This window comes from Tripterygium wilfordii, chromosome 3, assembly GCF_013401445.1.
Source record: "Tripterygium wilfordii isolate XIE 37 chromosome 3, ASM1340144v1, whole genome shotgun sequence".
Lineage (NCBI taxonomy): Eukaryota > Viridiplantae > Streptophyta > Magnoliopsida > Celastrales > Celastraceae > Tripterygium > Tripterygium wilfordii.
The window spans coordinates 10,995,898-11,014,330 of record NC_052234.1 but is presented as its reverse complement, the minus strand read 5'-3'; the positions used below and the strand labels follow the sequence as shown (position 1 = coordinate 11,014,330).

General features: G+C 39.8%; 2 protein-coding genes across 2 annotated transcripts; one reads left to right on the top strand and one right to left on the bottom strand.

Annotated features, from left to right (window-relative positions):
* Nucleotides 1-4,094: 4,094 nt before the first annotated feature.
* Nucleotides 4,095-8,631, bottom strand: LOC119995697 (monodehydroascorbate reductase, seedling isozyme-like). Its single transcript, XM_038842202.1, has 10 exons — nucleotides 8,494-8,631; nucleotides 7,755-7,826; nucleotides 6,520-6,571; nucleotides 6,315-6,395; nucleotides 6,005-6,123; nucleotides 5,692-5,911; nucleotides 5,479-5,597; nucleotides 5,259-5,384; nucleotides 4,833-4,973; nucleotides 4,095-4,686 (listed from the first exon to the last, which is right to left on the bottom strand). Exons 1-10 carry the CDS (start codon nucleotides 8,542-8,544, stop codon nucleotides 4,363-4,365), a joined length of 1,305 nt encoding a protein of 434 aa, XP_038698130.1. The 5' UTR covers nucleotides 8,545-8,631; the 3' UTR covers nucleotides 4,095-4,362.
* Nucleotides 8,632-12,517: 3,886 nt separating this feature from the next.
* LOC119992834 (serine/threonine-protein kinase KIPK2-like) lies at nucleotides 12,518-18,426 on the top strand. Its single transcript, XM_038839620.1, has 3 exons — nucleotides 12,518-12,684; nucleotides 13,457-15,841; nucleotides 17,052-18,426. Exons 2-3 carry the CDS (start codon nucleotides 13,680-13,682, stop codon nucleotides 17,893-17,895), a joined length of 3,006 nt encoding a protein of 1,001 aa, XP_038695548.1. The 5' UTR covers nucleotides 12,518-12,684; nucleotides 13,457-13,679; the 3' UTR covers nucleotides 17,896-18,426.
* The last annotated feature ends 7 nt before the right edge of the window (nucleotides 18,427-18,433 follow it).

Genomic DNA, 18,433 nt, shown 5'->3' with positions numbered 1-18,433 from the left:
GGAAGCCCAGGAATTTTCCTGAGCTTACTCCAAAAGCGCATTTGTCTGGGTTCAACTTCATTTGAAACTTATCTAAAGTGTTAAACACTTTTTGAAGATCTGAAGGATGATCTTCCGCCCTTCTACTCTTCACGACCATATCATCTACATATGCTTCTACTGATTTTCCTATCTGATCAGCAAAGACATGGTTTATCAACCTTTGATAAGTGGCACCAGCATTCTTAAGTCCGAAGGGCATAACCTTATAGCAATATGTCCCTTCTGGAGTTATGAATGAGGTGCTCTCCTCATCTCTTGGGTTCATCTTGATCTGGTGGTACCCCGAATAAGCATCCAAAAAGCTAAGGAGTTCGTGGCCTGAAGTTGCATCCACTAATTGATCAATCTTAGGAAGAGGATAGCAGTCCTTAGGACAAGCTTTGTTTAGATCCGTGAAGTCAACGCACATACGCCACTTTCCATTTGCCTTCTTTACCATGACCACATTGGCCAACCAATCTGGATACCGCACCTCTCGGATGAAACCGGCTTCAAGTAACTTCCCCACTTCTTCCTTGATAGCAGCTTGTCTCTCTAGGGCGAAGTTACGCTTTTTCTGTTTGACCGGTTTAGTCCCCGGTATGATGCTCAAACTGTGGGAGATGACTTCCCTACTAATTCCTGGCATCTCATGCGCACTCCATGCGAAGTTCTTTATGTTAGAGAGGAGGAGCTTGGTTACCTCCTCAGCTAACTTATTATTTAACAGAGACCCTAGAAATAACTTCTTTTCAGTTCCTTTCTCCACAGTTATTGGAAGAAGTGCTTCAACCAGTGTTGGCTTCAGTATCTTCTCTTCTTCCCGAACATCTAAGCTTCCAACTGATATGGAGGTCTTCTTCTTGTCCTTCAAGTCCGTATAGTACATCATTCGAGCTAACTTCTGATCCCCACTCACTTCTCCTACCCCATTAGAAGTTGGAAACTTCATTTTGAGGTGGTAAGTAGAGACCACCGCCCGAACCTTGTGCAGCAATGGTCTGCCAATGATGGCATTGTAGGGGGATTGAACATCTACTACAAGAAGATCGATCATATGCATAACCGTCCTTGGATAGGTTCCCAGAGTAACAGGTAGGGATATGACTCCCTTGGGAACTATGGATTCCCCTGCGAACCCATATAAAGGAACCGAAAAGTTCTTCAATTTTTCTTCTGAGATCTTCATCTCTTTGAAGGCGTGATAGAACAAGATATCTGCTGCACTTCCATTATCCACCAGAACCTTTTTCACTGTGAAATTTGCGATGACTGCTTCTATCACTAGGGCATCATCATGTGGATCCTGGATACCTTCAGCATCTTTTTCTGAGAAAATAATTTTTTCTTCATCCCTTCTCAGCTTCTTTCTTTCCTTACTTACTTCATTTATTCGAGCATAAGCCCTTCTAGCGGAGGAGCTTTCTCCTCCTGCGGCCAGACCTCCTACAATAACTCCGATTGTCCCAGCAGTCCCCCTTTGGTGACGAGGAGACCTATCCCTTCTTCTTTGTCTCCTTCGGTCGTTATCCCTATCATCACCATCGGTTCTTCTTCTCTTTTCTTCTCTATCTGAAGTGAACTGCTTCAGGTAGCCTCGCCTTATGAGGCCTTCAATCTCATCCTTGAGATGCCTACATTCTTCAGTGTCATGACCATGATCCCTATGGAACAGGCAATACTTATCTGAAGTACGCTTTTCTGCCGGGACCCTCATTTTCTTAGGCCACTTCAGTATATCCCTGTTACTTATTTCAAGAAGGATATTATGCAATGAATTATTAAGAGGAGTATAGGAACTATACCGAGGGACTGGACCCTGGTCAGTCTTCCTACTAGATTGATCATCCTTCTTTTTGTCATTCTTTCCTTCTACTCTTCCTTGCTTCTTGCTTGGAGGGGGTAAGTCTTTCTCCGTCTTTCCCAGGGCGCTCGAGCCTTTTTTGGCAGGGGCCGAGGAAGAAGAGAACTGAGAAACTTTCATCATGTCCTCTGACTGCATGAACTTATCTCCTCTAGCGTAGAGTTCTCCCATAGTCTTCGGGCGTTTTTTCGTTAATGAGCGTACATACGCTTCATCCCTTACTGTCCTTACCAGGGCCGAAATAGCTACTTCTACCTGGACATGTGGGATTTCCAAGCATGCTCTATTGAACCTTGCAAGAAATGATCGAAGTGATTCTCCATGCTCATGGTCAAGATTCATCAAATCCAAACTAGTCTTTGCCGTCCTTCGTGCGGCGGAGAAGTGAAGCGCAAGTTTCTCGGACAAGTCTCCAAAACTAGTCACACTGTGTCTCGGTAATCGATTGAACCAAGTTCTTGCTGGTCCAAAAAGGGTTGATGGGAATATCTTACACATTATCAGGGCATTTGCCCCCCGACACTCCATCATTGATTTGAAACCCTGGATATGATCACAGGGGTCAGTTAACCCTTCATACTTCTCCAGCTTTGGAACAATAAGGTGACGCGGCATTTCAGCTTCAAGTATTTCAGGAGCTAAAGGGGTCAACGTACTGTCCCACACTCCCTCCATTGGGGACACTCCTTGTAGTGCTGCAATCTTCTTGTTCATCTCATCTAGGTGTCGACCGACATCTTCATTGTAGGTAGTTCCCCTTTTAGTACTTTCTCCAATGGTACCATCGGGATTCACCCTTCGGCTTGGTTCTCTAGACCTACCTGAGTGTGAACTTCGCACCTCCTCATTGTGTGGGATTTCTTGGTTCACTTGTGTCTGTTGGTTCATGATTAGTTCAGTCAACATTTGCACCTGCTGGGAAAGTTGTTGGAATTGTTCCTGAGTGCAAGGTACTTGGGACGGTCCAGCGTCCTGGTTATGCTGGTTGGTTCGGTCAGCAACATCCCCCTGGTGTTCTACCTCCTCATGATGGGGGTGTTCACCCTGCCCCCGGTCGGAAGCATTAGGGTCATTAACTCGACGGCTTGTTTCTGAAGTAGAAGCGACATTCTTTCTCAATCTGACCATTGTGAGTTTCTTTAGGGAAGTGTACTTCCTTCCCACAGACGGCGCCAAACTGATGATGTCTAAAACAGGTCTACCCTATCAGACAAATCAGCCAAGTCAGACTGAGCTGGAATAACTAATTTCTCCTTTGCTGGTACGTGATCTCTTCCTTCCTTCCTGCACAAGGAGCGAACGTAAGCTTCGGTAGGGCCCCGAGGGTGTACTCGGGGGGACCTCTCCGACGCTCAAGTCAGTACGATACTAAACTTGGGAGGATGGCTCGTTGCTTCGAGCGTTGCCTCTTGCTCAGTAGGAGTTGTAGTAGGAGTCAGACTCTCCCTGAGGGCAGAGGTTCCCCTTTTATATGAGTTTGAAGTGTTTGAGTTGTAGTAGGAGTCAGACTCTCTCTCATTGGTTTTCCAGAGGGTTTCTCGGATGGTAAATTCCATCCGTATACCTTTCCAAAGGGGAGTAAGACTCTGTCTAGAATTGGCGTCCTATGAGGACTCTCCATCAGTTGGACTTCGTGCGTACATGCTTCTGTAGTACGGTTATCGAAGTGTGGTATTCGGTCTGATAGTGCAGAAGTATACACTTCGGTCGAGTACCGAAGTGTACCCTTCGGTACGTCACCCGTACTGTCCTCACCGGAACTTATTCTACCACGTGGCCTTCTCCCATTAGTGGGGGTATTTTGGGAATATCATATATATATATATTTATATCATATTCTTCTTGATAGTTGGTTTGCTAAGTATATACCCAACTCATTCTGATTTAAAAATTTTATTTAGTGGAATTTTGCAATTTGAGTTTTCAAAGCCATTTTATCAAAATATCTGATCTCCTTATATCTTATCTGGGCCCAGTGGAAATTTGAGGCCTTATTTTGGAATTTGGATCAGGTGCGTCCATTTTATGGTATTTTCTTGGTCTTTCAGGGTTGAAAATAAAAACCGTTGGGAGCAAAAATTTTATGGTGGAATGGGCCTGGTCTTGCAATTTTGTTCAGTCAGTCACCGAACTAGGGCAAGAAGCTGGGCCTTCAACCCCTCCAGCCCTTAAATGAGTAATAAATCTGCTCAAGAAAGATAGCTTAGAATTCGAATAAACCAATTCCAGAACCTCAAATAACATAAATCGACATCTTTAATACAAAACAATATGAACACTGCAACTAACCACTTCAGGCCTTCATGATGCCTGCAATAGAATACCAACACAACAATCTAGGTGAAATCCAAAGTTCAAACTGATTGAAACTCAAATAGCAAGCAGCTTTATCAACGAAGTAGCTCATATGAAACTCCGATAACAAGCCAATCTTATGGTTAAGTACAACAAAAGACATAGCAATCAGCTGAATTTTTTTATATCTTCAAAGCAAAAGAGAGACCTTCCTTCGTCAGCACATCTAAGCTATTCACTGAAGGTTTCAGCCTGGCAACTTTGGCAATAGCCTGGTTTTCATCAGGACTCCCACCCTCCAGGAATGCTCCTACAACCTGTCCATCTTTAACCCAGAACGACCCAAACTTTGGCTTGGGAGATGTTGGACTGTTGTCTCCAAAGAGAACAGTGTCGCCAACATTGTCTCCGTAGAATTGCCATGAGAGATCAAAGGCACGAGAATAGAAGAATGGAAGATAATCATACTCGTCAATCTGTTTACCCTCCTCCTTTGCCTTGATGGCCTGAGAATTGGGAAAAGGTAGGGTGATGGGTGTGACCAAGTAGTTGCAAGGAAACTCACCAAAAGCAATAAATATGCAGATCTCTACGTCAAAATAAGTATATAAGACTACTGTATATAATGCCAAAAATAACAGAAGATCCATACCTTCACAGCCTGCTCAGCTGATTTGCGAGCATGATCGACGTGTTCAACTCTTCTTATCTCATTGTATAATTTCATAGGGAATGTGGCAACATCACCCACAGCATACACATCAGGAACACTCGTTTTGAAGTACGAATCAGTCTGTGGGTAAATCAAAGTCATGTTATAAGATAGAAGAAACAAATTGATCGAGACATATGGTACCTACTGCTTGACTGCCAATGCCAAGTCATGGAAATTCTAGAAGAAATTCAAATTGACCAAGAACAGTGGGGTAATGAACGTTGCTATCACATCAAAAAATGTTTTATACTCTTGATCGACATTTCCTTTCTTCTTTTCACAATATTAAACACAGTGTTATTAAAATATCAGATTAAAAAACACAGCCAATAATCAGGATGAACAATTCAAGGTCGCACCAACCTTTATTCCACCTTTCTCCTCTTCAACTGAACCTTTGAACAAGGTTGTAAGTGGTCTGCCCCCAACCCCAACAACAACTATGTCAGCTTCCAACACCCTGCCATCCTTAAGTTGCACTTCTTTTACCTGAAATTCAGACACACAATCACCGTTAAATAAAATACTTTAAGTCCCCCTAATGCATTAGTACTGCAGTAAACCAGTTTAATCATCTACTTACTTCTCCACTTGAATCAGCAGTAAACCCAACAGCAACTGTTCCCTTGATAATCTTGATTCCCTTATTAGCATAATAGCCCTCATAAAATTCAGCTATGCCAGCAGTAAAAAGTCGAGGCACTACAAGAACAATATGTTAGGAAACATGAATATATCGCATGCCTCTTAGTGATTCAATTATTTATGCCCTCAGAATAAAGCACGTTTCACTTACTGCACCAGGGCTCAGGGTAAACCATAGTAACATCTAAATCATTGATTTTCAAAGCGGCACTAAGCTCAAGACCAATGTATCCTCCTCCAACAATTACAGCCTTCCCATTTTTCTTTGCTTTAATAGCTTCCACAAGTTTATCAGCATCGTCAATTTCTCTCAAGTAGAAGATGTTTTTGGCATTAGCACCTTGTACACCAAAATCTGACAATCTTATCACCTGAAGAAGCCAATGTAAGAATTCCAATATGTCATGACAGGCAAGCAGAAAGACAGGTAATGTTTTATCAGGATTATCTAATGTGATACTTACTGTAGATCCAGTTGCTATGATCAAATTGTGATACTCAAAGGTCTGTCCAGCAGCACTAACAAGTGTCTTGGCAGCAAGATCAGCTTTTACAATTTCTGTGCCCAGGATCAACTCAATCCCTGCAAGCATCAAATTCTGAGCACCGTAGCCAAGACCACACCCCTCTTTAAACCTTACAAATGGGGAATAACTTAACCTAATAAAAGTGGTAATTGACCACACTATTTACAATTATGGCTCCGTATTTGTCACTGTTACACCACTTATATTTACAGAAAAACAAAGGGAAACTATAAAGAAGAAGCATCACCTTTCTCCTTGTACCACTCAGGAAGCAATCTCTCTCCTCCACTCCCAACACAGACATGGAACCCAGGAAGTCTTGCAGTTCCTGCAATAAAAAAAAAAAAAACAACTTAATTTACCATATCGACAGCAGATTTCAAAATTTTACTTTACCCTGGACGGAAATACCCCTAATACTTGGAAGATTTCACATAAACAACAAAACTTACCAACTAGGAAAAGATAAGCCTTGCTAAGTGCCGGACGCTCATAAGGAGCTACCTGGGAAAGAAATAAAAGTTCATCATGTGAGACCATAAAAGGACATACTCCTTTTAATTGTATAGATATGAACAATGACAACAAATGTTATACCATAATCAGTAGCTAGATATGGATAATAAGGCGGTACGGAATAAATATGGCAAGATACAACAATGGTAAAGAAGCCTAACATACCTATGTTAAGAGCATATCTCACAGACTCACACCATGACATTCTTTTTTTTGCCATGTCACACCATGACATCTTAGGAATAACAGAAAGCAAAGAAATGACTGGACCTCGAGAGAAAAGGATTACTCGCTTGTTTCTCTCCATTAAAAACTGTAGATGAGAAGTTATTGAGATTTGAGCAGGGGTCCTAACTTGAAAACCACAAAAGTTTATTCTTCCACTCAATCATGCTCATTAGTGCAGCTACACTATATACATTATGACAAATACAGAATTTTCAAGGCTAGTCGCGATGCATAACTAGGACGGAGTAGTAACTACCTGGACATACCTATAAATTATATATAGGAATCCTCAAGTCAAAATGGGAGAAAGAGGAAACCCTAAATATGATTTTATTGATCGAACAAAGCACATTTTCCAAGGTGGCTTTGTTGCATGTTATAAATAGGAAAACAAAGAAATGTGTAAATACAAAATCCTCTTTCGAGCAGGTAAATAAAACATTCCAACACAATAAATAACGATTAAAGTATCATAATCCTAAAAGGACTCCCTGGAAGCACCTTATAAGTTAGATCAAGAGAAAAATTCCTGCCACTGAAGCATTTGGAAAGAAGAGCTTTGCCCATGGTGAAGTTGCTCCATGGCAACATGATATTACTAAATTCAAACCATAAAAACCATCACTCAAACATACCTGACAATAACTCGGACTAGTTATGAAATCAAACTACAAAATGTAAACATTACAACCTAGAATTGTAAAATTACATAACAAACAGATATTGACACAATGAAAGCATCCAGAAAATGCATTTAACACCCATTTTTGCTTCCTCCGTTGACACGGAAAAACTTGCATATAACTAGGAACTAAGACACCATAGCATTTTTCTAAGGTGAAACAGAAGCAGAGAACAAAACTCAAATGATCAGAGGACAAAAAAAAACTTAAACCTGCACAAGATGAATAAACATATGAATCAAAAGGTATATAAAACATACCAACTCCTTCGAAATGATTGCCAGCTCACCATGCTTAATCCCCTGTTTAGCAAACTCCCTAGCTGCATACCCCTGCATTGACAAAATGTGAATACATTGGACTGGATAATAGGAGGATATTGTTCCAAACGGTAGCACACAACACAAGTAACATCAAAAAAGACTTCTCTGGTTGTTTTCCCTCTGGTACTCCACAAAGTTTTTATGCAATAGGGGTACTGAGCAGAGAACAATATAACCAAAATTTAGAAAATGGAAATACTACAACCAATTTATTGAAGCAAAGGAGTCAACATGAAATTGAGATGAAAAAGGAAAAAAAAAAGATAGATGTATCTGCTAAGATCCAGCGCCACAGCGTTCTCTATTCTCTTGAAATAATAGTTTCCCCATACAAATCAACTACTCCAATTCAAAAACCCTAGCTAATCCCGCTGTTTACATTGACTATACGATCAATTTGACGCAGGAAACTAAAATATCGCTTCTACAAAGCACTATACACAAAATTAACTGATTCGTATTCTCCATCGTTAGTTGAATCACAGATATCAATACATCCAGAAAAATACAAGAATTAGATCTGCGTGAACAGAAAAACGTATATAACTGCGCCAAAATGTAAATCCTGATCCACAATCATCAAGCTACAGTACTGGAAACAAAAACGATATAGATACTATTTGCAAATCAAAAGCGAATACCGTGAATTGAACAATAAATGATTTACAAAACTTACAGCAGCGACGCCACCACCAAGGATCAAGTACTTGAAAGTTTTCCCCGCCATGGATTAATTGTTAGATCAACACTGAAGGATACTCTCCGTGCTTTTTGTTTGGGCCGCTCTGTAGGCAAAGTATAAAAAGCAGGGCTGCGGGAGCCCGTGATTGGTCAGATATTTATAAGAGCATCTGCATCAGTTTCTCTTAACAGATTCCCTAAAATACAGACAAAATGTCACTTTCCCCTATTTTACAGATTCCCTATCCAATCAACACTGCATCAGATTACCTATCATATTCTCTATTGCATTAAAATAATATTTATTTCTCTTTCCTTTATTTATTCTATTCATATAAACTACTTCTATTTAAAATAATAAATTAATTACATTTAAAACAATATATTAATTAAAATAATAAATTAATGTTATTAAAAATTAGAAAAAAAATTGAGGAGAGAGAAAGAAGAGAGAGAAAAAGTGAGGAGAGAAAGAGGAGAGAGAAAGAAAGGAGTGAGGAGAGAGAGAGGAGAGAGTGAGGAGAGAGAAAGAAGAGAGAGAGAAAAAGTGAGGAGAGAGAAAGGAGTCAAAATGTGAGGAGAGGAGAGAGAAAGAGATGAGAGAGAAAGAAGAGAGAGAAAGAAAGGAGTGAGGAGAGAGAGGAGGGAAAAAAATGAGGAGAGAGGAGAGAGGAGAAAATAAAGTAGTAAAAAATATTATTTTATGTTTAGGGAAGTGAATAGTGGTTCTCTAGATGTAGGGAACTACTGTTCATATTCTGTAAAATAGGGAACCTCTAGGTAATCTGATGCAGAGCTCTATTTTGACAAAATCTCTAAATTTTACAGACAGACTCATGTTTAGGTAATCTGATGTGGATGTTCTAATGCAAAATAGCCCGATTGGCATGAGATTAGACTTTGCTGCGGTCAGACCGTATGTGCAGTCGATATAACAGCCGTTACTTCGGGGCTCTAGAATCTCGCCAGGTGGAAGTCAGAAGGCCATTTATCTCTCCCCATGTCAGTCCACGTTAATTTAATCGTTAATGCTACGCTTCTTCTTTTATTTTTTTGGCTTAACTGACGAGAATATATGTCGGGAAGGCAGACTGGTTCATCCTCTGATTTTTCTCAACAAAGGTTAGGTTGGTTGGTATGCTTTACGTCATTTGTTATGTCATCGACCATTGTCCTAGGACCATCGATTGGGCCCATAACAGCGGTACCGAGTCAACTGGGCCGACAATAATAAAGAATATGACCTGTAACTCTGTAAGGCAGTAAGGTACAAAATCATTTTCTTAACTGGGCCGGCCCTTTGTTTTTGGGCTTGAGTTGAAATCGGTTGGGCTGAGCGAATCCATTTCCTTCTAGCCCAAAAAAAAATTGGGTTAATTGGGGCCACAGGTATCTACAAGTCATGTCAGGTTTTTTATTTTTTTTATTTTTAAATATCGCAGATAAATATGTTTGAAATTGAAATCGAATTTTGGACACGCATATGTCTAATCCAGTCAATTGTCAACCGAGTCACATCTCGTTGGTATCTACAGGTAAGTTAAATACAAGATTAGTGTTAATTAACACCACTAAATCAACATGATCATGCTATCAATTTTGATAAATATGAAATGTGGTGTGCCATTTATGAATCATGCACTTTTAAATACGAACTCATTATTATTTCTTCCTTTTCTTTTTTTCGTTTTTGTGTATGTGGTAGATGACAAAAATATTGATGGCCCATCGAGTTCTTGTACATTGTGCATCCTTCAGCTACGTACACTGTTCGTGTTTGTATAAAGTCTTGTAGCTTTCTAGCTTCTGTGAATAACGACAAACCCCGACTATCCCTTTTGAGGTTTGAATGCGGTGGGCATACCATGTGAAAATGATGGTTCTACATCCCTGACTCTCTGTCCAGATTTTCTACTCCAATTAAGAGTTTTCTTCCTCTACATTTCACTCTGGATCCTCTCTCCTTATGCTGCTACAAAATTTGAATCCCGCACAACTCTGAATGGGCAGGTTTTTTTTTTTCCTTTTTTTTTCTTCTTTCTTTCTTTGCATGATGGTTTGGGAATGGGCAGTTATACTCCTTTAAACACATAAAAAAAAAACCCATCAAGTTAACTTTGAAGGTTGGTTATGCCAAGCCTCCCCACCTAACTCAGGGGGACAAATGCGTGAGGGTCCAAATTTGACAAACTGTTATGTGTGAGGGTCCAAATTATAAGAAGTCATGCTCTCTTATCAGGGTTCAATCTTCTCACTTCACATGTGAATTTTTCATGTGCATGTCTAGTAGAAGTAGTTATAGTTTATTGTTTAGTGCATAGATTCAATGGGCTTACCACCCTAAGGACAGTGGTTGAATGTGAATAGAAAAAAAGAGAGAAAAACCAAACGGCGCGGGCGCCCACCTAGAAAGAAGAGTTCCTTATACTTGAAGGGATGGGGATGGGGGGCTCCCTTCCAATTTTGTTCTTTAATTTTTTAATTGAAACTTGAAAGACCATAAATATATAATACCATGGAATGTACCTCGAATAATATGTATTGAGAAAATAATAAATTAAGGTAAAGTTATATAGGAACATCATTTCATTTGCACACATCCTTTTGAAAAAGAAATGAAACTAAATTCAATTCGTAAGTAATGTACTGAGGAGCATAATGAATTAGTTTGGTAGGCAACAATTGGCATATAATAATATTGGACCCATTGCTCCCTTTTGTATGCGCAAACACGTTTTAAGTGGTGAATGGTGACCGGTGATAGATGGTGTGCCATGGAAGGAAGGAGAACCACCTGAACATGGCCACCATTTCTTCGTACCAACCATGAAAGATAATCTCAATCTCACTGCACTGGTTTTTCATTTATCCAAAAAATTATCAGTTGCTCTATGGTATATACTTATAATGATGTACCTCAAATTCCAATGCATGGGTCACCGTTCAAATATATGTGCGCATCGTAAAACTTACATAAATCATTAAAAAGTTATTGGGGGCCACTTTGTTTCCTTAATTTGTTCAGAATAATCGTAGATGATCGAAATGATTTACACTTTATAGAGTCGAACGAAAATCACAAAAACTTAATTATTTGCTTTTGCAAAGCAGATGATATATATATTGGTTTTGGCTTGGGTTTATCTGTATTTGGAAGAAGACAAGAAGGGGGCCAGATTTCACCAGATTTCATAGCAGCACATTATACTGCCCAGTGCCTACTCTCCTGACATTGTCTCTCAACAATTATTGAAGCTAGGTTATCAAAGGCATGATTATTACAATTTGATTTATTATTATTTTGTTTTATCAAAATAAGATAAAAATAAAATAATAAATCCATTCTTACCGTTTGATGCGCAAGACATTGGTATGGTTAAATTTGGATGAAAATGATGATACTGAAGAAAATAATCAAACATGGTGGTGGAATTAATTAGTAAGTCACAAGTCAAAATAATATATATATATTTGACTATATGATCAAAGTTTAGTGATGAAGATGCTTTAATTTAATCCACCATAATATGATGATATACATGATGCTAATGATACGTGGTTGTTGATGAAAGCAGAACTCATCATTTCCCTCATTATTTTTTATCTCCTATTGGGATATGAAAAGCAATACATACATACATATACATATATATATATATGTATGTTTTTTGTTATTATTTTTCAAAAAACAGAAAAACAACCTCCAAACTACATTCAGTTGTTTATTTTAGAAAACACGATAAATAACCAACTAGAGATGACTCGATTGACAATCAACTGAGTTAGGTATAGGTAAAATAATATTTGTCAGCGATATTTTAAAAAAGAAACACGAGAAATAGGAAAATAGGTAAAATTACTTTTTATACCCTAAATCATCTCTACTTAAAAGGAAAAGTAATTAAATGTTATATTTGTTTACACGTCAACATCTTTCTGGAAAACCTTTACTATGACAGGAGACCCACAAACATCTAGTGTGGGTCCCCCCGGATACAAAATAATCGGCACCGGCATGGAAAGACGCACAGAACCAAGAGAGAGTTTTGTACCGCTCCCTTTCCCCTCTCTACCTGCTCAAACCTGCTCTAGGGTTTTCCATTACCAAATCTGATTTCTTCCTCAGCTACACTGTTTTGAATTCCGCAGCTACAACGGTATGCCTTTGCATCTCAACTCGTTTCAGGTACTGTTTCTTCTTCAGATCTCGTACACTGTGTTACCAGTTGCATTGCCTATTCGCATTTCATTCATGTATGTTATATGACTGTTTGTGGTCTTCTTTGGGTTCGTTGATCTTCTATTACGGATTTGTTCGAGTCTGCAAGGTTTCATTTTCTGAGTAAATGACTCATTATCTGTTCTATTGAGCTTAAATGGAATTAATTGGATTTGGTTTTTCCCTGTTTCTGTACCAATTTTTTTCTCTGAATCTGTTATGCATCAACTGAACGAACATGGGAAACACAAAAAAGTACAATGAAAATTTTCTTCTAAAAAAGGAGAGTTGTTTTATTAATTTTAATGTAATTTAAGCATTGTACTTATGGAAGCCTCCTTTTGGATATGGCATATGTCGCTAAGATTCAATATTGGGAAGGGTACCAGCACATAAGACTGATTCAACTTTCCGCTATAATGGCCATTTTGGGCTTTCAACAAAATGAGCCAGGGTAACCATCTTATTGGATTGCTAAATTTATCTTAGGCGACTTTCACAGTATTCTTTATGTTATTTCAATGCAAGAGGCATCAATATGTATTTCGCATATGTCTGAACGTAAATCAAACTTAATTTCTTATTATGCCCCCTAACAAGCATTTTGCTGCAATTGGACAACTTATTGCCCTTTTGATCGCAATAAGTTATACCTCCTTTTAGTTTTTGTTCATACTTATTCTCAATTTTCACACTTGAATTGCTTCTGATAATTTTAGAACATTGGTGATCATCTCAGGTTTTGGCATGATGAGGATAACAGACCATAGAAGCTTGGAAATATGTTGTCAAGGAATGGTGGTTTAATACCTATGCTTCGCTTTGTTCTAGATCTTCGAAGTTCCTATATATGAACTTATGAATGGTCTGATAAATGGTTTAGGGGAAAATTGAAGGGCTGTATTTACCTTTTCGTCGTACTTTTTCAAAATAGAATTTTCTTGGGGAAACCGCCTGTTGCTATGGGGTCTTCTTCTGGTACTTGTGAAATTGTTGAAGCAAGGGAAGAGCGAAATCCAGTTCAACATTCTAGAGGAGCCGATCAACTGAATTCTGGATTCCGGGCGGATGGTAATCAAAGGCCTTCCTTACTGAAATTGGGATATAAGGAATCTCTTGAAGACGATATTAATAAACTTTTTGAGGCTATCAGTCTTAAAACTTCATCCAAGGACTTAGGTGCTTCAAACCAAGTAGGCACAAGTACCAGCCCCTTAAGGAAGAATGCTTTGAAAAAGCCAATTACAATGGGCATGCCCCAGTCACCAAAACATGGAAACCATGAGAATTTGTCTCTGAAACAGGCATTAAGGGAGCTTTGTATTTCTAAGGCATCGGAAATGGCTGCTATGAAACGTCTATCAAAGCCAATCAGTTCTCCTCGGATCTCTGAAGCTGGGAGGATAACGAGTTTGTTCAATGCAGTTCTAGTTGAAGAAGCCAGGGTATCTGGTCTCTCCCAAAATGAAACAAAAGGAAGTGTTCTTGAAATATCACTGGAGCCAGATGATGGAAAATCAAACTCTTTCGGAAAGATGCCTCAGCAACTTGAGTTGCATAAGAAGAAGTTGCCGAACCAAACAGCAAAGTCTTCACCTCAGTTTTCTGTTTCAACAACACAAAATGGTACTGGGATAACACCAATGCAAAACGATGGTATTTCTGCTTCAATGAAAGTTGAAACTCAGGCATTAAAGACGCCGAATGTAAGTTCTAATTCTTCTCCTCGTTTTGGTGCTCCATCTAGACCCAATTGTGTTGGGGACATGTCTGTACAGAATGAGATTGTTTCTCCATCCAGAAAAGTGAGAGCTCAGACATTAAAGTCAACAAACCAAAGTACTCAGTCTTCTCCTGGCTTTGCAGTTTCGTCAGCTCAAAATAGTTCTGGTATGGGAACAATGCAAATGGAATTCATGCCTACGTCGAGAAAAGTAGGAACTCAAGCATTAAAGTCACCAAACCAAAGTGCTCATTCTTCTCCTCGACTTGCCGTTCCATTAGCAGAAAATGGGACAGAATCCAAATTGATGCAACATGACATTGTTCTTACACCAAGAGAAGCTGCGACTCAAGCAGTAAGGTCTGAGCTGGTGCCAGAAGAGAGGCTGACACCTTCACCATATACATCTTGTTCTGATATTGGCAACATTATGTTAGAGCAGGACAAAAATGCTCTTGAGTCAACCAAATTATCTAATAAGGCATCATCACCAAAATCAGGGCGAAAAAGCAGGTTACATACAGTGCCTCCATCTAGTTCAGTGAATGCTACCAGGGTAAACAAGTCAAGTAGAAACACTACCCGTCTAATGAAACCGGTTCTCAGGAACAGGAGTTTTGTTAAGAAGAAAGTAAAGCAGAATTCAGCTTCTGCTATGCGCACGTCTAATTCACATTCCAAAGTAAACATGGATCCTGATACAAGTCAATTAGTTTGCCCAAATTGTCAATGTACTTTGCAAAATGCAGTGAATCAGGGTTCTCCAGTTTCCCACTCTGTCAATCTTAGTACTGAAGTTGGCCCAACCAATGTGACCTCTGGTGTGAGGAAGCCAGGCTTCAACTCCAATAACTGTGACAGAAGTGAAGATCCCAGTGTGAAAGTAAAGGACTCAAAGTCAAAAGAAAAGGGGGAGTTTTCCCATAGCTCAAAAAGCAGCCTCGGAGAGTATAGTAGCAGTACAAGTATCAGTGATGATAGCAATTTAAGTGGGTCTAGTTGTGGCAACAGACCTCATATGTCAAAGGATGTGAGGTGGGAAGCTGTACGCCTTGTTAAGATGCAGCATGGGGTCTTAGGATTGGGACATTTCAATCTTTTAAAGAAGCTTGGTTGTGGTGATATAGGTACAGTATATCTTGCTGAGATGATTGGTACGAACTGTCTATTTGCAATAAAGGTCATGGACAATGAATTTTTAGCTAGGAGAAAGAAGATGCCCAGGGCTCAAACTGAAAGAGAAATATTGAGGATGCTAGATCATCCTTTTCTCCCAACACTATATTCCCAATTCACATCAGATAATTTATCATGTCTAGTTATGGAGTATTGTCCCGGTGGAGATCTACACGTTCTGAGGCAGAAGCAGCCCGGCAGGAATTTCCCTGAGCCAGCAGCCAGGTAATAAACATGAAGTTTTACTGTACGTACTTGCATTTGAAATCATTTTTGTCCGATCACTGATTATGTGCAATCAAGCACAGGAGAACGTATGAAAAAGGGTGCTGGGGAAAAAAATTCAAAAACATACCCTCCTTATTATGCATCTTTTAACTACGCTGATACACAATTGGATTCAGCAACCATTGGTGGCTTTGTCAAAAATGAAGTTTGCAGGCCTTTAATGGTTGTTTCTGTCACAAACTTGTTTATTTTAGATTCGTGTATCTTTGTTCTGCTATGTGAATCTGTTGGATCAGAGAAAATTTCTCTGAGATTGAGAGAATTTCCTGCCTAGGGAAGTGGCAGCTAATCTACACAAGACGGTTAGCGTACTGACATTGCTATTTACATGTGGGAATGCATCGCTGCCACCATTTTTGGGCTTGCTGACCTGATGCTCCTTTCATATTCATCCAGCAACACCACAATGCCTCTACTTTAGCCACTAGTCAATGCCTCTACTTTAGCCACTAGTCAATGCCTCTACTTTAGCCACTAGTCAATGCCATCTCCCTTAACAGCAATGATACTTTTGCCACTCCACTGTCGCCAGAACACAACCGCCTTTGTAAACTGCAAGAAGACGCTACTTCTGTCTATAGAACCAATCTTCACCCCTTTTTAAGACCATCTCGAGAATGCAATACCATTTTGCACTTGCATAATTTCATTTTTGGAAGCTTTTTTAAAATCATCCTTGCCAAATTTCAACATCTTTTCACTAATTGTCTTATAGGTGTCACAACTAAACAAAATTTAAGAAAGCCATGTCATCGCATTTGATTCTTATAAAAACCGTTATGTCTTAGTTTGCAGGTTTATTTTCTGACCTTCTACTTATTCTAAATCCCCGTATTATCTGTTAGACGAGGAGTTGGCTTACATCTGACCAAGTCCTTTGTTCCCTTCTTATTGTCATTTGTGTTGTGTATCATAGCTCTCTAAAGTGCCCAGAAATCAGAATGATTAGGTTGTCCACTGGTCTGCTTAGCATCTGATGTTACATGATCTGTGGGCCTTCGTGCTTTGGTCCATCACTGTGATTGGGGCCGTATCTTGACATGGACATGAAATTCTATTCACCTTATGATTGATAATTCATCTTTTTATTTGGGCATAGACTTTCCCAGTTGCAACTTTACGCAATTCTCTACCATTTTATGTGCAGGTTTTATGTTGCTGAAGTCCTCCTTGCTCTGGAGTACTTACACATGCTGGGCATTGTCTATCGAGATCTGAAGCCGGAGAATATTCTTGTCCGAGAAGATGGCCATATCATGCTCACGGACTTTGACCTCTCACTCAGATGCTCTGTTTCTCCAACTCTCTTAAAATCATCTTCATCTGATGTGGAACCACCAAAGATTTCTGGTCCGTGCACACAGTCTAATTGCATGGAGCCTTTCTGCATTGAACCCTCCTGTAAAGTTCCGTGCTTCAGTCCTAGGTTTTTACCTGCTGCAGCAAAAGCAAGGAAGTTGAAAGATGAGCTCGCAGCGCAGGTTAGGTCATTGCCGCAGCTTGTGGCTGAGCCTACTGATGCTCGTTCCAATTCCTTTGTTGGAACCCATGAATACTTGGCTCCGGAGATCATCAAAGGAGAGGGCCATGGAGCTGCAGTCGATTGGTGGACTTTTGGCATATTCCTCTATGAGCTTCTATATGGTAGAACACCCTTTAAAGGTTCTGGGAACGATGAAACTCTGGTCAATGTGGTGTTGCAGAGCCTCCAGTTCCCAGACAGCCCCCTCGTTAGCTTTCAGGCAAGAGATCTCATCAGATCGCTGTTAGCAAAGGAGCCTGAGAATAGATTGGGCTCAGAGAAAGGGGCTGCTGAGATCAAGCAGCACCCATTCTTTGAGGGCTTGAATTGGGCATTGATACGTTGTGCCATACCACCAGAACTACCAGAGTTCTATGACGTCGGATATCCAAGTACGAATTCTCATGACAAGAGCAGGTTTGTAGAGTGTAAAGCCACGGGAGAGCACCTTGAGTTTGAGTTGTTTTAGTGAAAGCTTATCACTGGTTTTCGAATCAGATCTATGAAGGGTCTCCTCTCTTCTTGTAATTAGCATTTAGCTTATAATGTAAATCTGATGAGACTATTGTGTACAAGCTTCCATCGTTGGCAAGAAAAGGTCCAATTGGCAGCTGCAAAGAAGAATATGGCTTGAAGTTACGAATCTTCCAGTTTCTTTCTTTACATGGCTGGAGGCTCCGCTCACTTGCATAAATGCAAATTTGCTGGCTTCCCCATCTCTTCTTCTCACACCCATCAAATCGGCCGAAGGATTTGGCGTTTTGAATTTATGGCAACTTAGCTGCACCTGCCAAGGGGAACTCCGACATACCTAAGCTGGATTGTAAGTAAAGCTCTCCATTTAAGTGAAGTGATGTCAAAACATTTGCAAGCTCTTGTTTATCTGGAACACATAGATCAACGATAATATGCCTGTCATTTGGATTTTCCTCTCTGTATTTGTTACTGTGTCACTCTTGTTTGATGCTTGTCCAATTCCGAATGATTGGGGCTCGGAAAATCATCTC